Raw genomic sequence first — 25645 nt, forward strand, 5'->3', positions numbered from 1 at the left:
TTGATCTGAATTTTTCAGTTATCCCCACTCCTTAAACTAACCCCAACTAAGGCACAAGGTGACTGAAGGGGAGCACCTCATTGGAACTGAATGTCAACATCTGTTTTATAGTCAATATGGCCCATGGAAATGTTTGTTCTTCTCACCCAAGCCTGACCAGTCATGGGTCCAAAGCCTTGAAATCAAGAACAAGAATCACTACTCTCTTTCTGTCCATTTATTTCTGTGAAGACAAGTGAGAAACTCAGGTAGAAGGGAGGCACCTCTCCTGAGTCCTCCCCAAGGCTTAGAATACAGGGAGTGTCTGCTCCTTGGAGCAGATCCAGTAATAATAATAATAATAATAATAAAAAGGCACACAGAGCAACAGCATGCAAGCTGGAAAAAGGTCCTTCTCCCTGGGCTTCAGTGCAGCAAAAGTATCTGTGGTCATCAACCCATGGGGAGCAAGAGCCCAGAGTTATTGCTAAGGTTGTGGGATCAGAGCAACCAAAAACTGGGGAGTTATGTGGAGGGACGAACACTGAGGCCAGCCAAGGCAGCAAGAATGAAGCCCTTGGCCTATAGCACCCCACCTGCATACAGAGCAGGAATAGATCTCTCTGGGGGAGTCAGACCCACAGCAACAAGGGACCACTCACATTCAAGTATGAATGGCAGGGCTCCAATGGGGTAAAGAGAATGAACAGCGGGCAACACAAACTTAGGGAAAGCAGAGGAACAAAATTCCCACCTGGATCACATGGAGTACATAGAACTAAATGGAAAGGTGTGTCCCATCTGGCAGAGTTCTGCTTTGGTCCAGCTCTGGAGGGAGCCCAGCCCAGGGCAGACACAGGCACTTTGAAGACCTTAGGCTAAAACCAGCACCAACAGCCCAAGCAGCCTCTCTCCCCTGGGACAGCTGAAGGCCAGGTGTGAGGGATACAGAGCAGTTGGGAAGGTGGCTTGGAACTGCAAGACAACAGTCTTTAGGCACTTGGTCTTGCTAATGGGCCCAGACATGGGTTCGGTTGGTCCGAGACACCTTGATCCCACCCACCTCCTAGTTGGCTTTGGCTTTGCCGTTAGAAATGGCACCATTCTCATGAAAGCCATTCTGCTGAGGTTGTGTCATGACCTTGGGCAGACGCTTGCCTCTGGTGTACGAATGGTACCAGAAGTTGGAGAAGAGGAGGAAGAAGATAACGCCGTAAATCCAGATGAGGTGGATGAAGATTGGGTACTGGTAGTCACAGCTGGGCATGAAGTAGTACTGGGAGATGTGGATGGAGACGAGCACAAACTGCAACTGTGAGTGGAGGCAAGAGAAAGTTATGGAGTAAAGAAGGCAGCTATATCCCGTTCCCCTACCCACGGGAGGAAATAGACAGCCCTAGGGACAGGTAGTTCAAGCTGGGAGAGGGAGAACACAGAAAGTCTAGCACAGGAAACAATTGCTAAATAAGTTCCTGTAGCTCTTGCCAAGAGAAAGGAAATAAGTCAGACCAATGTCCCAGGCTGGTTGTACCATCCAAAGTTGGGAGTTGTTGGCATGAGTGGCCTGGTCCTTTCCCTTTCCTACTCACCAGTTGAATGGCAGTGATGTGCTTCTTCCACCACAGGTACTTTTGATAGGCAGGCCCTGCAGCTGACAGCGCATAGTAAAAGTACATCACCACATGTACTATTGAGTTCACTAAAGCATGAAATGAGCCCATTCCTCCTGCAGGCCAACAAATAAGAGAAAGATTAAATTCAAATGGTAAAGGAAGAGCTGAGATATGACCAAGTCCTACATACATATAGCAAGACCAGAAAGGAATTCTTCTGGAACATTAGGGACCACGAACATGGTGGTTATGGTGGTAATAGAGTAAAAGAAGTCAGAAATGTTTGTTATTGTTGTCTTTGTGGGGCTTTTTTTTTGGGGGGGGGTTCCTAATCATCTCCAGTTAGTATTCTGTGAAATGCTATTTTGAAGTGCCCACAACAAATTTTGATTTCCAAATGAGCCCCCAGGCCCCAAAAAGTTGAGAACCTCTGATATAAAAATTCGACAATATTAACTTTTACCAGTCTAAAAGCTCTGTACTTTATTCATCACCATCATCTTTCACCATGCAGAGACTCAAGGTGGCTTACAGATAAAATAGAAACAGCTAAAAGCATAGATAGGCCCATTAAAAATCAATTAAATGTTAACAGAATTTACACACACACACACAGAGAGAGAGAGAGAGAGAGAGAGAGAGAGAGAGAGAGAGAGAGAGAATGAATACATGCCTTCCCTAAATCTCACCTGGGCCAAATTTGGCACCCCACCACCAGCTCCAGGGAAGCACTGAATGGTGGAACACATGCAGGAAGGTCACCTGTTCATTCTTCTTTCTTAGGATGAAGATCACCTGGAAGCACGAGATTAGAGTGAGATTGGCTTTTCATTTTGGCCAGTGGGCCATTACTCCAGAATGTATAAAAGAGAGGAAGCACCATTGCAGACTCCAAATAGTAACAATCCAATCATCTTCAGTGAGCTAATAAATATCAACTGTACATACTGTAAGAAAATGAACAAAAACCACCCTATCCCAATGAAATACCTACTAGTGTTAGTAGAATATAAACGTTAGTCACCATTAATTTGCACAAATGATCCATGTCAGAATAAGTAGGGCTGTCTGACCACATCTGGTAAGTGTTGTTAAGGCCAATACAAATGTGTAGCCATACCCATTTCTGCTCCAAACAAGATACTGTAGGCCTCAAAAAACAAGCACTTACTGTGTCAAGCAGTTCAATGTACTTGGAGATGATGAAGACCCAGGCTACATGGACCATCTAACAAGAAAGAGCAATGTCAGAAATCCTAGTCATCAAAACATAAAGCTCCACCCTACTTTTCTACCCTCATTTTTTCTTCCTTCTGAATCCCCATTTCTCCTCTTGAAGTAATCCCACCACAGAATTGCAACATTTGCCAAGCTTGTGCCTACATTAAAAAAAAAACAAGAACACTCTCACACATGGGGGAATGTGAGATAAGATATGGGGTTGAAAGAATGAAAGAACTTACCCGAAGGGCCATGGGATTCTGGGATTGGTCCACAGGGTCACACCTCCAAGTGTAACCAGTCAACCAGCCTGACATAAGGAACTGCAACAAGGAGCCACCATTCAGATACTTCTCAATGATACTACATTCACCAGCTCAGCTTTGTAAACATACCCACAAAAATTACAAGCCTAAAATTTGTGTTACTAGTTTTATAAGAGGCTAATCAGCTACGTTTCCATGCTCACTGAAGAGAAAGAGAAGCTTCTTCTCTATGGTCAACATTAAAATGCAGGCAACTATCCTATTAGCAGGAAAATTAAAATAAAATAAATAAAAGTAACTTGCTATCAAACAGGCTGGAGGACAGACAAAGCTGAGGGACAAGCTTTCCTTCCTTAGCAGCCACCAGCAGTCCATTCATTCATCTGCATAGAACTCTTAGGTCACCAATGGCTACCAAGCTAGTGCCGAAATGGAAGGTTGTACAAGGTACCGTATTTTTCGCTCTATAACACGCACCTGACCATAACACGCACATCGTTTTTAGAGGAGGAAAACAAGGGAAAAAACATTCTGAATGAAACAGTGGATGTATCATTTTTGTGCTTCATGCTGTGGCCACAGACATGTGATCTGATGGTGAATTTGGGGTGACCCAATGCAAAAATCCTGAGAATCCCTGTGCATCCATGGTTTGTAACCAGGTTTTTGCACCATTGCAGCCCCAGGCAACAGTGGGTGTGTGATATTTGGGGGGCAGGCTGTAGCCATGGACATGCTATGTGATCTGATGGTGAATTTGGGCTGACCCAATGCAAAGATCCTGAGGATCCATGTGGATCCATGCTTTTTAACCACGTTTTTGCACCATTGCAGCCCCAGGCAACAGTGGGTGCATGATTTTTAGGGGGCAGGCTGTAGCCATGGACATGCTATGTGATCTGATGGTGAATTTGGGGTGACCCAATGCAAAGATCCTGAGGATCCATGTGGATCCATGATTTTTAACCACATTTTAAGTGGGGAGGGAAGGAAAAACACAGAACGGACAAGGAGCACGAGAGGGGTGTGCAGAGAAGCAGCTGGCTAAGAATGCAGGAGAGGGGTATAACGGGAGGGAGGAAAGGAAGGCAAAAGTTTTCCTTCACCTACCCACCCAAGCCAGCCAGCCATCTCTCTCTCTCTCTCTCTCTCTCTCTCTCTCTCTCTCTCTCTCTCTCTCTCTCTCTCTCTCTCTCCCCCCCCCCCCCCCCCCGCATGTTTTCAGCAGACGACACTCTGCTTTACCCTCTGCTTGCCTGGAGGGGAGGGGCTTTCCCTGCTCTTTGTTCTGTTTGAGCAAACACAGCAAGGAAACAGAGATGGGTGGGCAGTAAGACCCTGAGGCAGAATGCAGGAAAGCAGCCGCTTCCTCTTTTAAGGTTTCCCTTCTCCGAGACGCGAGATTTGATTTTTTTTGCCTCCCCTCACGCCATTTGGCTCCAGGGACCACACATTCGCTCAATAGCACGCACAGACATTTCCCCTTCCTTTTTAGGAGAAAAAAATCTGCGTGTTATAGAAGGAGCCTGTTGCAGCCACCATGCTCAACAATTAGGTGGATGGGGTGCTAGCTCTGCTTCTTCAAATAATCCCCACCTGGTTAGGTGGTGTTGTAAATAACTAACTCTGATGTAATTCTGCATACTAACTTATATATACACACACTTTATCTCCCCATATTTATAGTTTTAAAAATCAGCTTATGTATGTAGTTTTGTCCAGCAATGGCTTTGTACATCCAGCTGCTACAATGCAAGTCCAATAGACTTAATTTGTAACTTAACACTTTTAAAGAAGAGGCACTTCTTAAGATAATTCTCCTATTGACCTGAGCAGGTAATGCTACCCCTGCCAGCTTTAAGAAAATGGAATACCAGTAAGCATGATGCACTCCATCACATAAACACTGACAGAGAAAATATATTTACTGGGAAGGGGTTGTGCAATTCCCAAGTCACATGTATGTACCATTCTGTATAAAAGGCTACAATGGAGACACTAGACAACTGTTGCACGATTATGGCCAGCTGATATATTTAAGTAAATTACAGCTAGTAGAAACTTGTACATTGTCTGTTAAGCATAGCCTTGCTACACTTCTAGGTCATCATGTGAAAGAGTTTATTCATGGAAATTAGCATCCTCATAAAAAAACCACACCCTGCATGAACATTAACACCTTAATGTAACCAGACCAAAGGCCCATTGCACAAATGGTTTCCGTTATCAGGATCCATTAGGTGCATCCCACCCCAAAACCTCTTAACCCCATAAAGCTTTACATATGCCAGGGTAGGAAGGAGTTTGAAACAGACACTGGGGATGCACCACAAGCAGTAACGGCCACATCCCACCAATGGCTGCTAGAGCTAATCTATCTAGGAGATGCTTACCTCATAGACTATGTAGAGCGACAGTGCTACCATGGAGGAGTTATAGACAATCATGAACTTCCTGAGGTTCAGAGGTTTCCGGTTGGCCATGATGCGTGGCCCCAATGACAGTACAAAGTAGATATAACCCAGCAAGATGCCCGTCATAGGAAAAGGTGAGCCCATAAGTGGATACGCAGAAATCCGTGGGTCTGAAGGGAAAAGTGAACTGTTCAGAGGTATGCACTGTGCCCAACAACACTCCCTCTGTTATTTTATCAGCAGCCCTATGCATCTAGGGCAGGATAAGTTAAGTGTTTGAGTCACACCGGGACCCTCAAGCTTTTGTTACACCTGGGGCAGGGGAGGTAGCATCTGTAAGGCAGCCAGAAAGTTGACTACTTCTCTTCTTGAGGCCCCAGTGGGTCACTTTGGCTGAGTAAGCCAAACTCACCTGCTTTCTTTATGAAGTCTTGATACACGTTCACCAGTGAGTCCATGGCAACAGTAGTTCAGCTGTTCTGCACAAGAAAGAAAGAGTGAGTCACACCAATAGTACTTGAATTATCTGCAGGTCCAGTCATACAATGCTTCTACAGCACTGCTCCCCATCCTGCACAGAACTGTCAACTATTTTAATGAAGTAAGCAATCCAATCACTTCCTCTCAGAATCTTCCAACTGCCAACTTGGCCCTCCTCATATGACCAGCTACAGAGCTGAAAAATGAGAGATCACATGATCCTAAACACTTCTTGCTATTAGGCAATATGATTTTGGGAATTCTGTGCCTCTTGAGCTCTGCACAAAAAGCATTTGCAGCAAAATGCATGCCTATACAGATATAGGAATAAACTGTTTAATCAGGCACAAGCATCTCTCTATAACAGCCACTCTTCCCCATCCTACAATTGTAGTTTAGAATCACTCCAAGCACATGCTGTACAAGTCACAAGCACATCCCCAATAATGCTCTGCATGAACTGCAGTACAATGCACCTCCCCCCACGCGGTGCAAAATGACAGGCAGCCCTGGATTACCCAAGAAAAAGGAAACGCCTTTTTCAAAATGTTCTTTCACCAGCAGGCACAGAACAAACTTCTCTGAAGTCGTAGATTAGGAAAGCAACACACATGCCAACTAGACTCAAATGGTGAAGGCCAGTTCTGTCATAGAAGCCCTACTTGCCCAGCTCTTAAAAGATTTTAAGGAATTGGCTTGTTGTGCCGATTCACAGAACATCCTCTTGCTTCTGGCCCCATGTAAAAGATGCTCGATTCCTGCACCCCAAGATGGCTACAGGATATTTGCATGGCCAACAGCGCAGCCTCAGCAAAACCCATGTATCAGGTTGCAGAAGATCACATCTGTTATTTCAATTCAGGTCCACTAACACATATGCACACACAAAGCTTGTTGCCCCTAAAGTCTGGAGTAGGTTCAAAGACAGCAAGGAAAGTTTAATGGTCTAACTACAGAAGCTCTAAAAAGTTGAAAGTAGTACAACTGATTGTATGAAAAAAGGAAGGTGATTGCCAAGAACAACTGTCCATGGCATAAGGTCAGTTGCCTGCATCATACAAGGGACTGCAAATTGGAGAGTTCAAAGAACAATTTAAAATAAAAGTGAATAAAGAATAAAAGAAACAAATGTAGGATTATCAAACAGCAATAGCACCTAGAGATTTTTAAAGGTTTTCATTAGAACTTCAGGCTCACTCTTCGCTTTGATGTACCCCCACCAAAGAGGAAAAGAAAGGTTGAATGTTTGCCTCTTGAAATTCCATTAGATCCTCTGATCTGCTTATTAGACCCCTATAACCATACAAAATCCAGATTCTACATATCATAATCACTGCAGGATTATTGCGGTCAAAGCTTGGAAAAATACCCATAAACCAAGTGAACAATCTATTGTTAGAAAGATATATGAATAGTTAAAGACTGATTAAATTAACAATAATTGTAAAGACTTCCTTCTCTATTGCAAAGGAGGTCTGCAGACAGAGGGACAGGCTCCTCACCAGTGTAGTGTGGCACAGTTCCACTACCATTCCAGCAGTAGGAAGGTCAGAAATTAGGGGGCAGGGGGGAGTTGGGGAGAGACTTCAGACACCGAATCCCAGGCCTTCTCATTTCCCTCAGCTTTTCCCATTGAAGTCAATAGGGAGAGAAAAGAAATCAAGAGCTCCTCCCACCCCACTTTCCACAGTGTTCGTGGTAAGCTGTCAGGGAATTAAAGGCAATAGTTTTTCCACCATGGACTCCCCACCCTGCCTAACAGAATCAGTGTATGAAGAAGTCAAGCTTATAAGCAGAATAAATGGAAAAGTTAACCCAGGAAGGGCAGTAGCCAACCAGGAACACTCATGTTTACAAGGGGATCATAATAATTTATTTGTTTGTTTAGTCAAATATAAAATGATTGAATGACCCTAGATTTGATTAATCATCTCTAGCCATATTTTCCTATAGTTTCCAAGTTACACCCACAGATGTTCAAGCAGCTAGGGTTCGGTATCTTTTGCTTCTTCAATCCTATACAAATAGTCCAACCAAAGACTCAGGGGGCAAGAAGCAAGTGCTGCAGGAAGTCCAAAAGATACTGACAAGCCTCATAAGCGGGGTCAATAAATTAAGAAAAACTCTAATCAGGTCCTGAAAAATATGTCTCTCTCCCACTTTGCTAACTGCCCCAAGTTTGAAAGGTGCTACGAAGGCCTAACACATGCCTGGTAAAAATCTAGCTAATCCCCATAATCTTACTAGGTTTACCAAGAGTAAGCCCCAGACACTGGCTGCTAGTGCAGGAAGAGGGAAATAATACTAAAGTGCACAAAAACCCATCATACAACAGGCATAGCAAGGGAATTAGGGATAACAACATTCTGAGGTAGCTGACCCATTGTTCCTTGCAGAAGCTGAGAGCTAGAGAGCAGGAAAAGCCCAGAGGTAAGAGAAACACATCCCAACAAGCCACAGATTCTACTCTTCACTCCCCTTAAATTGGGAAATCAACCAGGAAGATGAAAGAAAAGCCCTTAATTGCAGCACAGGTAGAAGAATTGTGGTAAGCAAACCATGCCTGATATTGGTAGTTGTTCTTTCCAATCTCCAACATGATAGTTGTTACTCTAATAGCTGGAAAACGTAGCCAGAGAGGATGGACAAGGAGTTGCAGAGGTGCTTAAGGGGCATTTCTGAAAATATTACCCTTACACATCATCTACATGGTTACAATTCAGCACAACTACCTTTATGAGAACCAGGAAGTTCACAGAGCAAAAAGGTCCTGGCTATTGTAGAATATGACTCTTGCCTAGGCAATCTAAGCATTCCTCTGAGCACCTGAAGCACACCTCTCAGTACAGTGGTACCTCAGGTTAAGAACTTAATTCGTTCTGGAGGTCCGTTCTTAACCTGAAACTGTTCTTAAGCTGAGGTACCACTTTAGCTAATGGGGCCTGCCGCTGCTGCTGCGCCACCCCTGCACGATTTCTGTTCTCATCCTGAAGCAAAATTCTTAACCTGAGGTACTATTTCTGGGTTAGAGGAGTCTGTAACCTGAAGCGTCTGTAACTCAAGGTACCACTGTATTGTATTTCCCAGAGACAGGAGGTCACAACAACTACCCAGGCACAGTATATGGGCATTCCAAACTATAATCATTTAAAGCATTCCTCTCTCCACAGAGGCTTGCATATGACTGTGATAAGGCAGACTCTGCCCCCAGGCATACAATCCAAAAGAAGTTGTGACACTAAGCGCTCACCCAGGGCAGGATGATTTGAACATATTATGCCAATCCTGGCATGACTGCACAGGCTGCCAGTGAGTTTCCAGGCCCAGTTTCCAGTGAGTTTGAAAGTGCTGGTTTTGACCTACAGTATAAAGTCTTAAACGGTTCAGGACATCAATGCCTCTACAACTGCCTCTCTCTATATGAACTCACCCAGACCCTGAGATCATAATTCAGGGCCCTTCTTTGTGTGCCTACTCCATGAGAGGTCTGGAGGGAGGCAACATAGACCTTTTCTGCAGTGACTCTCCAATCCATGGAATATTCTCCCAAGGGAAAGCATTCCTCTTCTCCCAGTTCTTTGACTAATTAAATTATACAGTCGTACCTCGGGTTACAGATGCTTCAGGTTGCGCTTTCTCGGGTTACGGACCGCCGAAACCCAGAAGTACCGGAACGGGTTACTTCCAGGTTATGGCAGTCGCTCATGCGCAGAAGCGCTAAATTTTGTGTTTTTGTGTTTTTGCACCAAATTGCAACCCGTGTGCACGCAGACGCACCACTGTGGGTTGCGGACGTGCATCCCGCACAGATCACTGTATAAGGCCTTTTAAACTATGGGGGCAGGGTTATTGTTTTTGTTTGTTACTATGTTACGTATTTTTCTGTTTTTATATTGTAAACTGCCCCGTGATTCTCTGAAGAAGGGTGGTATAGAAAATTAATAAATAAATAAAGGAAGAGAGACTAGAAGAGAAGAGATGAAAAATTCAAGCACCACTTCTTAGTTTTTTTAATTACCAGTCAGAATGGAAAGCTTTCAAGAGGAGGAACCAAACACTGCTTATATCTCAGTAGTGAATGAAGAGACCCTGAAGTACCTTTTAACTTTCTCTCCTTGATGAAATGAGCACTGCTCATTAATATGTTAAAATAGCTAGGTTTTCCTATGCTTTGATGATTGTATGATTGAAGGTTAAGTCCCAAGTCTGGCAGGCCTTAAGCATAGCACCAAGGCTTGCCAAATCAGCACAGAGATGATGCAGGAATTGCTGTTTTTCCTCTATCCTATATTGGCCCAACCTGCTCAGCCTGTTTGGGAGAAGGAGTGAATTCAGCTCGGCACCTGCTCACACAGCAGCAGCCCAGCCCCACTGTAGCCTTAAGAGCAACTGTTTTGTATAGTCAGACAGAAAATACAGCACAGTCTTCCTTATCCCTTGAGTAAATGGGAAAATGCAGGGGGGTCTGCAAAAATCTCAGAAACCCGTTACCATACAAAATATGACCATACTGTATTGTCCAAGTACCATCCACCTCTGTCCACTACATTAACAAAGTTATCAGGTCAGACTGGAAGGACAGCCAAGGTAGGAATCTGCCCCAACTGCATTCTGGCAGGTTGCTGTGAGGGGTCTTAAAACAGATTCCCAACCAGGGCCTGGGGGAGAGAAGTGCTTCAGTTGAGATAATCCTCCTACTCAGTAAAAAAAAACCGAGGTTCTCAAAAAAACCCAAAAAACAAAACCAAAGCAAGTGAGATTATCAAAGAGCAAGGGTCAGCACACCATCAAGGAGGATGGGAATCATCCCTCTGAGCTGTGACTACAAATGAAAGGGATCATGGCTATAATTCAACAGTAATTATATCCACCATGTGCTTCCCAGTGGGAATCCATAGAGATTAACTAGTCACACACATCGGGATTAAGTTCATTTGTGTCTCTACTTGTACTGCTGCAAATTTTCGTATGTGGATTCCAGCTCCACCCACCTCTGCAAACAGGGGCCTGGCAACTCTCTGATACATCCTGTCAGGCCCATAGCTTTGTTGCATCTCCAACCCACAGACGTTCCATAGCCAACAACACAAAGCCCTGCACCCACATTAGTGTCTTGTATAGAAGTGTTGTGCCTGGTACTGCCACCCACATGGGAGCAGGGAGGAATCTCTCAATAGCATATTGATGCAGAGATGGGGGAGGGAACTGGAATGCTCCTATGATTGGCCTGCCGAGGGACTGTACAAATATCCAGAGCAATAGGGAAAAGGCAGCCCTGGAAAAGCAACACTGACACAGAGAGGTGTCAAAAGCCCACATATTATTCCTATAATCCTAATGATCAATCTGGTCACTAAACACACGTCTGCCATTGAACAAGCCCAATCATATATCCAAAAGGCTGATACTTCTGTTTAATAGCAAGGCATTTCTTAGAATAAGCCCTTAAGAGACTTCCCTTAGTTCTCTAATGTGTTGCAGGCTGTGTTAAAAATCCAAACAGGCTATAGAAAGGGGCCACAACAGGTCCAGACAGCCATAAAGGTAAAGGTAAAGGTACCCCTGCCCGTACGGGCCAGTCTTGACAGACTCTGGGGTTGGTGCGCCCATCTCACTCAAGAGGCCGGGGGCCAGCGCTGTCCGGAGACACTTCCGGGTCACGTGGCCAGCGTGACAAAGCTGCATCTGGCGAGCCAGCGCAGCACACGGAAACGCCGTTTACCTTCCCGCCAGTAAGCGGTCCCTATTTATCTACTTGCACCCGGGGGTGCTTTCGAACTGCTAGGTTGGCAGGCGCTGGGACCGAGCAGCGGGAGCGCACCCCGCCGTGGGGATTCGAACCGCCGACCTTTCGATCGGCAAGCCCTAGGCGCTGAGGCTTTTACCCACAGCGCCACCCGCGTCCCTACTCCAGACAGCCATAGTAAACTACAAAAATACTTGAAGGTCAAAAGATAACTGCAGTGGCCATTTGGGAGGCCTGAAGGTTACAAGGCAGGAGTATGTGTGGCTCAGTTGTCTATTCAAGCCACATGCCCCTTTGAGATTTAACATGCCACTACAGTGGACCCTCTGGATATGAATTTAATTCGTTCCAGGGGTCCGTACGCACCCCGAAAAATCCGTATCCAGAGACACCGCTTCTGTGCACATGCGCAGCGCGATAGAGCGCTTCTGCACATGGGCGAGCGGCGAAACCCGGAAAAATACTTCCAGATTTGCCGCTTTCGCAACACGAAGTTTATGTTGCTCGAGAGTAACATAACCCAAGGGTCTACTGTACTTATTAGCAAGCCATGGCTCCCCACTATGTACACCAAAGGAGGCAGACGAACCTTATGGCATTGGAAATATACACCTCCTTAAGCAGCTATCTGGCTCATATTTGTGGTTCCCAGATAGACACACTCAGGAAACAAACCTACAAAAGTTTATTTACGAAGGAGACAGAAATGCATTTACTGAAGACTTTCCAGACCCCAATTTCTCATACAACTCTCCCAATCCTCTTATTTCTCTGAAAAACACCCAACAGATTTACATCCCAAGGCTCAGGAAGTCATCCTAACCTCAAAACGTAACATATCCTATGGGAATCTTGAACTAAAATTAAAGTTTATATATTTACTAAATAAATCAAAATTACTTCCAATGGAGGCCACCATTCAGCACTCCTGGGTCACACCAGGCATTTCCTTCACCATTTTCAGGCATGACTTTCCCTCTCCAGCCTGGTCATTATAATTTTGGCTACTATTCACAGCCTTTTAGGAATAGGATACTATTATTTTGTATTCTCCAACTCAGTGAAAAGTTGCAAGGTCACACCTAAAGGAAAGTTATTGTTCTCATCAATTGTCAGGGGGAATTCCCAAGCACAAACAGGAATAAGTAGCACTGGCTCTACCAACAGAAGCCAATCAAGGTTGCTTTCACCTCAAGAGTCCTAGATAGCTACCTCCACTAGTTCTCCACCTTGATATGGCAGCCACTTGTAACTATACTCTCTCTCCTCCTCCCAGCTAAAACTCATGGACAATGTCAATAATTAAAGTCACATGCATTTCCCGGGTGATAATCCAGGCTTGGTTTAGACAGAGATCTTGCCTGCCCTAAGGCAAAATTATTCAGAGAAACTAACTGCTGCTGAGCAGTTCAAATTCTTATAGCCTTGAGAGCCAAGCTGTACGCAAATAAGCCTCTCTACTTAATAATGTTTCAGATAAGGAGAGAGAACAGGCAAATGCCACAAAACATGCCTCTTTCCCTCCATACACAGATATCCATTATGGAAGGGATGGGGAATCTGCAGTCCTCCAGTGCTGCAGCTAGGAAGCAGACTAGCTAGAATACTGTAGGCAGATGAAAGTTAACACACATCCAAAGTCAAACTCATTATAGACCTCCAGGTGAAATAAAGTAGGCCCATGACTCAGGGGTAGCCTCTGATGGGATGATCTTGTAACATGAATCATCCATGAGTCTGCTTGATGAGAATGCATGATCATGGTAACCAGGCCCCAAAGCCACATATTAAGGTTGCCATATGTCTTCTTTTTCCAGGACACATACTCTTTTATGGGTATGTAAATTGAGAGCCATCACAGCGATCGATAGTTAAAAGTAGAAGTCAGTAATGTGTCCCCTTTTTTGATCTTCAAAATATGGCAAGCCTAATAGCAGACTGGAGAGAGAAAAATTCCAGCCATCAATAAATTTTACACTAGCACAGAGAAAATATATTTTCGAGTCCTGCTTCCTAGTGTCCCCAGTCATGTTATGTTTCTTCTAGATAGCAATGCAGACATGGCCAGTAGCAAGACTGGCCCTAGACCAAATGGCACCACAGGAGCAACTCTGGCTCATTTCCTCCTTATTCATTCATACCTTTCTATTGCCTATGTAGCTCATTTCATAACTTTAAAGTATACTTTGCAGGCATAAATTAGTCTCTAAAAAGATGCTAGAATCTGTAAATCATATTCATGTCATATGAACCATTTACTATTTGTTTCAGCCAGTGTTAAAAACTAAAGATACATAAGCTAGGTGCCTAAATGGCTCCTTAAACCAAGTTTGCAACTGCCAAAATGGAATGTCTAGTTGCCATTTTGGGGCAAGAAGGCTCTAAAGTCTTATTTTTCAAACAATGGACAGACTGTGATTGGTTCTTAAAGAAGAAAAGTCGCTTGATCCAGGGACAGTTCACATATATTGGCCTATTCCAAGTTCTTTTTCTTACTGCTGACTGCTTCTGCTCAGGCTGCACAGAAAAAGCACTTGGTTCCAGAAACTCATTCCGATTGTGCAGATAAAATGTAACTGATAGAATTCTAAAGGGGGATATTAGTGTGTGAAATAGTGTGCAAAGTCCAGATCCAATGATTCCCCAGGCATGCACCTCCAGATGGTGATGTCAGGTGCCACAGAAGGGTGGGAAAGCTTCAGCTGCCCACTTCTTTCTCTCCAAGTCCATTGCCATGGTGGGAGCGGGGAGGTATTTCAAAATCAAAGGAGCACCTAAGTCAGGCATAGGCAAACTTGGCCCTCCAAATGTTTTGGGACTACAACTCCCATCATCCCTGATCTAACTGCACTGCAACCACTATATACAGGTGAAACTCGGAAAATTAGAATATTGTGGAAAAGTTCATTTATTTCAGTAACTTAAAAGGTGAAACTAATATATGAGATAGATTTATGACATGCAAAGCGAGATATGTCAAGCCTTTATTTGTTTTAATTGTGATGTTTATGGCATACAGCTGATGAAAACCCCAAATTAACAATCTCAGAAAATTAAGAGTATTAAATGAAATCAGCAAAACAAGGACTGCAAATAGAGCAATATTGGACCTCTGAGAAGTAGAAGCATGCACATGTACTCAGTACTTGGTTTGGGCCCCTTTTGCATCAATTACTGCCTCAATGCAGCGTGGCATGGATGCTATCAGCCTGTGGCACTGCTGAGGTGTTATGGAAGACCAGGAAGCTTCAATAGCAGCCTTCAGCTCTTCTGCATTGCTCGGTCTCATGTCTCTCATCTTTCTCTTGGCAATGCCCCATAGATTCTCTATGGGGTTCAGATCAGGCGAGTTTGCTGGCCAATCAAGCACAGTAATCCTATTGGCATTGAACCAGGTTTTGGTACTTTTGGCAGTGTGGGCGGGTGACAAAGTCCTGCTAGAAAATGAAATCAGCATCCCCATAAAGCTTGTCTGTGGAAGGAAGCATGAAGTGCTCCAGAATCTCCTGGTAGATGGCTACGTTGACCCTGGACTTAATGAAGCACAGTGGACCAACACCCATGTTGATTACAATCCCAAGGGATTACTGTGCTTGATTAGCCGGCAAAGGGGCCCAAACCAAGTACTGAGTACATGTGCATGCTTCTACTTCTCATTTTCCGAGTTTCACCTGTATACTGCTACTTTAATTTTATATACATAATTTTACCCACCCAGCCTCAATTTAATCAGTTTCACCAGAGACTGCAGGTTGGGTGGGGACAGCAAATGGTGGCGGCCAAGTTAGATTGATACCTATGTGGTTGTTATTAGTGGTACTAAACATTAGATGAACCAGGGAAAGATTTGTGAATAATAATTATTTTAAATGCAAGCTAGATTTTGATTTAACTTCTCTTCCCAGCAGCAAAATTTGTTAATATGGCGCCCAGAGCAAGGACAAAATTTGGTCCCCCCGCCCCATATTTCATATTTTCACAATAATTCCTTCTGGTACAGTTGCTTTTTTAACGAATCTTCTCAGTTAAGTATCCATATAAATAAATGTATTGCTATTAATATTATATTGTACCCCCCTTGGCTTGGTGCCTTGTGCAGGGGAACTACATGCACTACTCTAAATCCAGTGCAGCTCTTTCCACAGAATTGGAGTTATGCTTCTCTGACCCAAGTACAGTGGTACCTCTAATTATGAACTTAATTTGTTCCGGAGGTCCGTTCTTAACCTGAAACTGTTCTTAATCTGAGGTACCACTTTAGCTAATGGGGCCTCCTGCTGCCACTGCACGATTTCTGTTCTGATCCTAAGGTAAAGTTCTTAACCCGATGTACTACTTCCGGGTTAACGGAGTCTGTAACCCAAAGTGTTTGTAACCCGAGGTACCACTGTAAGGTGTTGGTCCAGCATGGCAATGTGCCAGTAGCAGCAGCATTTCCCACAAGTACATTCCATGCACTCACCTAGAACATTGAAGACAGGCAAGGCAGAAAGCCAATAAGGAAAGAATTGCCACGTCTGGAAGGAAGCTGCTACAGACATGTAGAGATAAAACCTATACCATACATGCAACACCAAACCAGCCTAGCTATGTAGCTAGCTGTGTTCTATTGTGAATCAGGGTGAGTGGCAGAAAGTCTAGTAACCCAAAAGAGATAACATATTCAGTGTGACATTTATAAGTACACAGCAAGTCATAATAAAGTCAATGGTAAGGTTATATTACTGTATTGTCTCTAATTGGCCTGGTGCAGTTACTGATATAATCACATTTTCATTTTTCTTGACAAATTAGGAAGAGATGCTCCTTCAGGTCTTTAAATTCTGGCAGGTCATTACAAGAATTCTGTAACTAAGAAGCAGTGTCCAATTTTTAAATTTTTGCTGCTCCCTCCTAGATTCTTTTAGATTGTAAGCCTGAGGGCAGAGACTGTTTGGTCACTTCTAAACTACTATCCAGGGAGTCTTTTTATTATTATTACTAACATGTAATATAAGAATGCTTTACATAAATAATTACTATCTACATAGTACAGTGGACCCTCAAGTTACGTTACCTTTGGGTAACGTAACTTTCGGGATGTGAACGCAGCAAACCCAGAAGTATATACTTCCAGGTTTCGCCTCGCACGCATGCACAGAAGCATTCTGCGTGCCTCGTGCACAAGCACGCAATTGTGCTATGCGTGTTTTCGGGGTGCAAACGGACCTCCAGAACGAATTAAGTTCGTATGCGGAGGATCCACTGTAGTTCTAACTTTACATAATTTCTATTCTAAATATGCAAGATCTGACCAAGCCTTTGGAGCTGATCTGGCATTTATCTCTGGTCTCACCCATAGGTTTCCTGGAAGTTGCCAATGCCATGGCAGCATTTTAACCCTACACAGCCAGAAACAAACCTAGAATCATATAACTGAAGCGTTGGAAGGTACACCAAGCGTCATCTAGTCCAGGCATAGGCAAACTTGGCCCTCCAGATGCTTTGGGACTACAACTCCCATTATCCCTAGCTAACAGGACCAGTGGTCAGGGATGATGGGAGTTGTAGTCCCAAAGCATCTGGAGGGCCAAGTTTGCCTATGCCTGTTCTGGTCCAACCCCTTGTGTTGCAGGAACAGAGTTTGGGCTCACAGGTAGGGTTTGAAGTAAGCTCTTCTCCCAACAAAAGCCTCCCAGAGGTGTTGGGAAAGGCTGTAGGTCAGTGATATTGAGCAACTGCTTTGCATGCCAACTCCACCCGAGTGGTTCAAATCTCTACTCACTTCACTGGGTACTATTGGGTGAGTCACCATCTCTTAACCTAACCAACCCTGCAGGGTTTTGTGAGAGTTAAAATGAGGACTATGCATACCACCTTGAGCTCCTCAGAGGAAAAGATGGGCTATAAATCAATAAAATTTATTGTTTTATTCAATAAAATTTAAGTGTTGATGCTGCACCCACCTGTCTCATTCATACAGCACATTGTTCAAATGTGCCCATGAAACAATCCAGGGTGCCCGCCTAAATCAGTGTCTTGAGTTAAGGTGCCCTGGGTGGCAAACAAGTGGATGCCTCAGAATTGCTGCAGGCCACTAAGTTTACCAGCCAGTGTGTATGCATTTTATGAAATAATTAAAGGGGGGGACTGCTAGGTGGTTTTGGAGGGTTAGCAGGAAAAAATACATAGGATGCTCCCTCCTGAGTCAGACTACTAGCTCATCTAGCTCAGTACTGTCTACACTGACTGGCAGCAGCTCCTCAAGGCTTCAGATAGGGGCCTACCTGGACATGCTGCTAGAGGTTGAATCTGGGACCTTCTGCATGCAAAGCAGATGCTCTCCCAATGAGCTATGGCTCCTCCCTTAAAAATAATGCAAGATGCTGGTTCTCATGGCTTTTAATTAAAGGCTGGTTTAAATAGGGACACAGAAAGCTGCCTAATGCCTTATATATAGGATGAGCTCTACTGAGTCAGACACACTGATCCATCTAGCTCAGGAGTGTCAACACTGACAGGCAGCAATGGCTCTCCAGTTTCAGGCAAGGAGGGTGACACCTCTAGCCCTACCTGGACTGAACTTGGCACCATCTGGAAGCAGCTACTCTGCCAGGGAGCAACTTCCCTTCCCAAAAAATCAAAGCTCCACCAGACAGGGAGAGAACAGACATCCTAGCAGGGCTCAGCAGCTCTCCTGGATGGGGGCAAGACATGGCGAAGAGGGTGGCCTAATGATGACACCTTTCTCTTCCAATTAGTATACAGGGTCTCCAACATCAGGCAGGGGTTATACCGTATTTACTCGGATCTAATGCACCATCGAATCTAATGCACACCTCATTTTTCAGAACCTTGAAATCATAAAAAGTACTTGCTGGCAAATGTAAATGAGTCATCTAATCCAATACACACCTTAATTTTCGCAACATAATTTGGCCAACGAAGTTGAACATTAGATTCAAGTAAATACGGTATTTTTACAGTGTATGCTAGGATAAAACATTTTAAGATACGCAATCACAAAGCTTGCTTTTGAAATTCAACTCCAATCTAACAAGAGTTGCACATGTAGGCAGATCAGGGAGCTTGCATGCATTCTTCTAAACTAGATGCAACATGTTGTCTCGCACATCTTTCTCAAAAAAAAAAATATTATCAAAAAGCACCTGTCTGGTGCTTTTAAATGCCTACAGCTGCTTGGTAGCCACTGAAGAAGCCACCAGCCTTCCCCTGCAGATGTAAGAGGAAAGGGCTTGCTCAGCAGAGCATACATTTTGCATACAAAATGTCTCAGGTCCAATTCCTGAAATCTCCAAGTAGGATTGAAGCTCTGAAAAGCCATTGTCAGTCAGTGTAGTCAACTAGATGGACCTATGTTCCTATTAACTCGTGGCCTTTCCTTGCCAGAAGATCTAAGGCCTATATCCTGTGACACTCTAGAAGGGTTTGACAGGGGACAACCATTTATTTAACTGTGCATTTAAGTGGAATGGAGATCTTTTGTGTGTGTGTGTGTGTGTGTGTGTGTGTGTGTGCGCGCGCACACAAAAAATCACTGCTGTCTTCTCTCATCTTCAGTCTTTTGTTGGACAACAAAAGAGGTTTAAAGACACTCTCAATGCAAATCTTTAAAAATGTAGCATAAGCACTAATAACTGGGAAACACTGGTCTGCGAGTTCTCCAGTTGGAGAACAGCCTTTACCAAAGGTGTCACGAACTTTGAAGAAGCACAAACTCAGGGCAAAACCGAGAAACGAGCTAAAAGGAAGGCAAATTTGGCAAACCCTCACCATGATTGCCTCCCACCCGGAAACCTATGTCCCCATTGTGGAAGGATGTGTGGATCCAGAATTTTCCTCCAGTCACTTACAGACTCACTGTAAGACTGTGTTCATGGAAGACAATCTTACTCAGCTACAAGGGGTCACCAAAGAAGAAGACATCTTCAGTATTCCTATTTTGCAAGTATAGGGCCTGTTTTGGAGCAGATGCTACTTGGCACGCACTAACTGAGCAAAAAAAGAGCTACCAGAGCCAGGGTTAAGCAGTCCACTATTTCTCTACTTACTACAAGGCATCCACTAACTACTTTTCATTGTGTTTTAAATAATAGTTACAGGGAATGATGTAAGAGAGTAAGACACAAGATCTCAGGTGTTGCAGGACACAGCAGGAACGTTTTTAAGCTATAAGGCAGGAAGAACTGTTATGCCTAAAAATAAGTTTGATTTTTTTTAAAAAAAAAGTCATGATTTTGAACATGTTAAAAATCACAATTGCCAAGATTCTTAGAAGGTTGATGCTGGCATCTAATCTTTCAAGCACCAATTTCATCAGATGATCACCTCCCCAAGATGGCATCCAAGGCACCAAGCTACTGAGTGACATCACACTGTGCGCCTGTGGCGTGACTTGTCAGATCTATGAAAAGTAACTAAAAGCAGTTAGTACAGTAATCTCCTGGGTTTGAAAGATCTTCAGAATGCAATGTTTTGCTGTATAAACAAAAATACTGTAAAAGCTTATTTAATCCTGTTACGCTTAATTCTTTGGAACAAGGTTTGGGTGGAGGCTGTATAGGGTAACTAGAAAACTACTCCAGGGGCAGGGAAGGGGATGGTCACAAGTTATACCCATCATTTATCTTCCTCTCCTAAGTGAATGAGGGCTGTAAACTGCTCTACCTACACCTTATTCTTATTTCTATCCCAAATTTATGTAATTAGCTACATAGTACAGTTTGTGCAACAGGATCACTTGAGGGGATGGATTTGTGGCGCAACTGGTTTCTCTTACAGAATCAGCTTAATTTCATTCTTTGCAGGTGCAACTAGTTCCATCATCTCTGGAAGCAAATTTGACATCAAAGCACAAAAGCTAAAAGGATAGGCAAGTGTTTAAGAGAGAAGAAGCAGAAGTGACATAGAGATCAGCTAAATTCAGCTACAGGCACCCCTAACAGAAGTCTCGATTCCCACATTAACTTGCCTCGCCACTTTCACCCTGTACTACAGTTCCTGCGCTTTTTCGTTAAGCTAAAACCTCACCCTTCAGAGGCATCCGAAGCCTCGCTCAAACCTCGAAACGACCTAAAGGCCTCCTTTTGGCCTCTACCACAGCAACCGACCCCAAGGTTTAGCCTTCCGCAAGAACGAGCGCGGAGCCCCTCGAAACTACCCTGCAGCGCTTACATCCCTCTCGCCGCTGAGGCTTGGCGGCCGCTCCTGGGAAAAATTATTTCCCCTCCTCGTTCCACCCCGAAGGCAGGCGCTGCTGTCTCTGGGGAAAGGCGGGAGGGAAGCTTCCTTGGCCCACGGCCGGGGGAGCTAAGCAAGCGGCGCTCCTGCCTCTCTTGAGGCCCAGGAGTTACTCCTGTCAAAAGTTGCCGAGACGCCCTGCGCGGCCTCTGTCAGGCGCCGCTAACCAAAACGAAGGAAGCCGCTTTCCCCACCGACTCTGCGAAACCGCAAAGAAAAGGGCTGCCGGGCGCGGCTCTCTGCCGTCCCGACGCCTGGCCGGCGAAACGCCGGGGCCCGAGCAAACAGGGCGTGGCTGGCTGGCAGGCAACGGAGGAAGGCAGAAGCGCGTGAAGCCGGATACCGGTCCCCGGCGCCTTCGGGACTCGGGAGATGCCCCCTCAGCGCCCTCCCTCAGCCTCCGTCGGAGAGCGGCCCGACGACTCACCCGCCTGAGGACGAGGAAAGAACCGGCGCGTCCCTGAGAGCTGCTTGCACGGCTACTATTTCCTCCTCTGAAGACCCGCTTCGGAGTCACCCCAGAGTTAAAGGGGGCCGCCCCGAGCGCTCCGCTGCCGGTGATTGGCAGAGCGGCGCTGACTACAAGCTACCTCACTGAGGAGGAGCCAGTCGTCTTGCTCGCCCCGTAGGAAGGCGCGCTCGCCGGGTGGAGAGGCCGCCAAGCTGGAGGGCGGAGGTGGTTGGTTGGGGGGGGGAGGGAGGGGGCTGTGAGGCCTCCCTCTCACCCTCGGATTTGGCTGCAGGCGCTCCCCGAGGGCCAGACTGTGCTTAGTGCACTTGTTGCAGAACTACTGAGCGCTGCTGGCAGGGCTGCTCCTCCTGCACCCGCCGCACCCGCTTCAAGGTCCTGGAGTCCGGTCTTGAAGAAAGACCTCTGCCGCTCCGTCCTGTGCATGTTTACTCGCTTCCTTGCGGCGAGAGCTACGCTAGGTGTGACGCACGCTACTAACTCAAGTGACTCGATTTGTTGTTGTTTTTTTAAAAAATAAATATCAGGAAGGAAACGGAGGACTCTTAGAGCAGGGTGGCAAAAGAGGAGCGATTACCCCCGCCCCGCCCGGCCACTAGGCCGTGGTCTTCTCCCGGTAGAGAAGCTTTCTTTGGCAACATTTACTCCCACTAAAATGAGAGGCCCCAGCTATTTCCAGCTTCTGAGGCTCCTAAGCCTTCATAAAAAATAAAACATGAAGAAAACAAAAGAAGGCAAACACCCCCCCCCCAAGAAGCGACACGATTTGATTTATTATTATTATTAATCAGTAACACTTTTCTAGATGAGATGTTTTATGGCACATCATACCAAAACGTGATACAAGTTATGAAACTTTTTAAAATGCCTAAAAATCATCAAGGGTCTAAATCTGAGGAGCCCTGTTGAGCTCTAAGTCCGTAGGACCCCCTCTGATCAGCCATGATCTGGATGGAGCTTGCTAAGAAGTCCTGGGATATTTTCTTTTTTTTTAAGGAACATTTTCATCATTATTTTAACTATTCAATTTTTTTACCCCGCCTTTCCATCTCTAAAGAATATCCAGGGCAGTCAACATTAATACTTTAAGAATAAGTTTGATAATCAACCAAGTGAAAAACAGTAGCACTGCCCCAAATATTTGTTGTTGTTTAGTCGCGTCCGACTCTTCATGACCCAATGGACCAGAGCACACCAGGCACTCCTGTATTCGTCCCAATTATACCTACACACAAACCATTTATTGGCAAAGTGAAAAACCTGCAAGAACAAAAACATCTTCAAAGAATAATATCAAGGAGAAGGGCCAGTCAGATCTCATTGGGCAGAGAGTTCTACGAGCTGGGTATTTGCAATGGAAAAGACCCTTTCACACATATCAACTGTCAATCTACACAGGAAATGTCCAGTAGATTCCACAAAACTTACTTCAATAATTTGGCCAGTTAGAGGCACAGGAAAAAGAATCAAACAGCCTGTGTCTGACATTTACAGATGCAAGTTCCAGCTTCCACATGAAGTATATGTTGACAGGTAATGTTCAATTTGGGACGCAGGTGGCGTTGTGGGTTAAACTACAGAGCCTAGGACTTGCCGATCAGAAGGTCTGCAGTTCGAATCCCCGCGATGGGGTGAGCTCCTGTTGCTGGGTCCCTGCTCCTGCCAACCTAGCAGTTCGAAAGCATGTCAAAGTGCAAGTAGATAAATAGGTACCGCTCCGGCAGGAAGGTAAACGGCATTTCTGTGCGCTCCTCTGGTTCGCCAGAAGAGGCTTAGTCATTCTGGCCACATGACCCGGAAGCTTACTCGGCCAATAAAGCGAGATGAGCGCCGCAACCCCAGAGTCGGTCACAACTGGACCTAATGGTCAGGGGTCCCTTTACCTTTTTAATGTTCAGTTTAAAAACTTAGTTGACTCTGCAGTTGCTGAAAATACACAACTTGATTGCAAATTCCCTTTCTTTGCACTCATCTCTTTACAGGCCCAATGATGTTTGAATCCTCCCGTACAATATTGTTAATAGGAACACCATAGAAATAGAATCTTGCAGAGCCTCCTTATAATCAAAACATGATAGCACAACAATAGAACTAATATTACAACAAAATAAGATCACATATTGGAGTATAAAAGGAAAAGGTAAAACCATTATCCAGCTAAAATAATAATAAAAAAAGAGTAGATAATCTTTTTGGCTTTGAGGGCCACATGCTTTTGTATACTGGGAACCATTCATTCACATCTATGTGAAAGAACAATTTCGCCTACATTGGGAACTCTGGGGAGTGGAGGTTTTAACTGCACTCCCAGTGCCGAAAAAACGTTGCCTCTGCACTGCTTGATAGACCACACAGAAAGCAGCCAGGGCTGCATACGGCCTGCAGGTTGGCCAAATGTGAGCTAAAGACCAAAAACAATCATGAAGCAGAGTGAAAAATAATCAGCTGATTAGGTCAAAGTCCTGCCAGAAGAACAATGTATACTAGTGAAAAGCCATTAGAGGGGTTTAAATGGGCCTCCAGGAAGACAACCCTTAGAACATTCCTAAGAAATTTACCTAAGATGGTGGGATGCAGAGAAGATCTTAATATATGGGCAGGTTTATATTGGAGAAGATGGTTCTCCAAGTAACCTGGTCCTAAGCCACTTAGGACTTTAAAGGTAATTAGTACTTTGAACTGTTCCAGAAACAAATATTTTGTATTTTTATGTGGTGATCTTCGAAGGAAGGGCAGTTTCCAAATTTAATAAAATGAATAAATAAGAGAGATCCCACACATGGGTTCCCTTTTGAATGTTAAAGTTGAAACATCATTTATGCATCACGTTGTCAGCATTTGCTGCACCAAAAGCCACACTAAGTTGGGCACTTGCCTGATCATTCTCACCCTGTAAGGTAAACAATGCATAGTTATAGTTATAAATTTTGAAGATTGAACTCATCTTCCAACTTATATGATGAAAATATTGACTATCCTCACTACCACCCCATATTAACCACAAGCAAGTAGGCATAAAGCAGATCTAACAATAAAGATACATTGTCCTGCTAAATCGTGAAGATAACCGTACCATACTTCTGAAACTGATAAGATATCGAATAAGTGATTGATAAAACTCACTACTTGGCAGGACAGTACAAACAACTAGTGATAACGTCCACACTGGTACTACTTGGTAAATGATTATTTATATTCACTCACTATTTATTCTGAAGGCAATCTCAACGAAACACCATGTGAGGGGGGAGGAGAGGGGGAGAGGTTAAATATGCTCTCTGTTCCTGTTTTTGATAATGCAAATAATAATAAACACATTTTAAAAAGTAAATAAACACCATGTGGGTAAACTGCCGGTCTCTGTCATAAATCCAGGGAACAACATAATTGACTCCTACATTCAGACACAGTCCCAGGGTCTGGGTTGCACAAGAGCAGGATTAAACTAACCGGCTTTCACACTGACACAATTCAGGATGCTATCTCCTCTGTCACGTATATTCTGACATTATGGACAAGAACTGAAAACTAAAAACATATTCTCATTTATCACTGTCACCAACCTTTTTTGGATCTGGGGGCACACATGGAATTTGAAAAAGATGCCAACAATGCCAGTCACAAAATGGCTGCTGCCAGGGGGTGTTGCCTAACACAAAATGGCTGCCACTCCAAAAGAATAGAAAAAGAAAAGCTTCAGGAACATAAAATGGTTCAAATGAAGAAAATCTATTCAATTGTGTTGTCGCTTACAATAAAAGTTTGAAAAAAGTATTGGTTATTATGTTGTCTATTGCTGGTGTGCTGCTATAGATTACAACTAAAAAATAAAAGATAACTGAATCTAGAAATAATTTTGAATTACTATAGCTAGCCCATAGTCACTAATAAACAGACATACTTTCTGATGGCTGGAAAGTTTCCTGGTTTTGTTTTGTTGTTGCCCCCCCCCCCCTTTTATGGAATAGAAAAGAACATAACTACAAGGAAAAAACACAAAAAAATATTTTTTAAAACTCACCAGAGTAGTAATTCATCAATATTAGCCCAGACTAGTGTGATGTCTCTGCCTTTGCACTGTGGTTTCCCTGCCCCAAACAAATTGGGAGCAATCCCTGCTGTGGTCCATGCAGGAGGAATAGGTGATCATAAAGAGGACACCTCTGAAATGGAACCTCCCCAATAAACAACTTGGACCAGCAAAGAAAAAGGTGATA

General features: G+C 44.3%; 1 protein-coding gene across 3 annotated transcripts; it reads right to left on the bottom strand.

The window, feature by feature from the left end:
• Positions 1 to 202: 202 nt before the first annotated feature.
• On the bottom strand, positions 203 to 25076 carry ELOVL1 (ELOVL fatty acid elongase 1). 3 transcript variants are annotated; one of them, XM_081865583.1, is made up of 8 exons: positions 24992 to 25076; positions 5906 to 5972; positions 5473 to 5663; positions 3056 to 3136; positions 2764 to 2820; positions 2282 to 2387; positions 1569 to 1705; positions 203 to 1291 (listed from the first exon to the last, which is right to left on the bottom strand). In XM_081865583.1, the coding sequence occupies exons 2-8, from the start codon at positions 5949 to 5951 to the stop codon at positions 1046 to 1048; spliced, it is 864 nt and encodes a 287-aa protein (XP_081721709.1). In that variant the 5' UTR covers positions 5952 to 5972; positions 24992 to 25076; the 3' UTR covers positions 203 to 1045. The 3 variants fall into 3 exon arrangements, with proteins under 3 accessions (XP_081721709.1, XP_081721708.1, XP_081721710.1); XM_081865582.1 differs by lacking the exon at positions 24992 to 25076 and adding an exon at positions 21387 to 21541; XM_081865584.1 differs by lacking the exon at positions 24992 to 25076 and adding an exon at positions 21387 to 21534 and having other exon boundaries at positions 5906 to 5967.
• Between the last annotated feature and the right edge of the window lie 569 nt (positions 25077 to 25645).

This window comes from Podarcis erhardii (genome assembly GCF_964252035.2).
Source record: "Podarcis erhardii genome assembly, chromosome: 6".
Lineage (NCBI taxonomy): Eukaryota > Metazoa > Chordata > Lepidosauria > Squamata > Lacertidae > Podarcis > Podarcis erhardii.

What these genes read in the sequence shown, in the direction of transcription:
- ELOVL1 (XM_081865583.1), bottom strand. Translation starts at nt 5,951, where the DNA reads ATGGACTCACTGGTGAACGTGTATCAAGACTTCATAAAGAAAGCAG. An exon ending in AGACTTCATAAAGAAAGCAG is followed by an intron (nt 5,664 to 5,905) that starts GTGAGTTTGGCT and finishes TTTTCCCTTCAG; the next exon opens with ACCCACGGATTTCTGCGTAT. An exon ending in GGGTGCCAAATTTGGCCCAG is followed by an intron (nt 1,706 to 2,281) that starts GTGAGATTTAGG and finishes GTTGGCCTGCAG; the next exon opens with GAGGAATGGGCTCATTTCAT.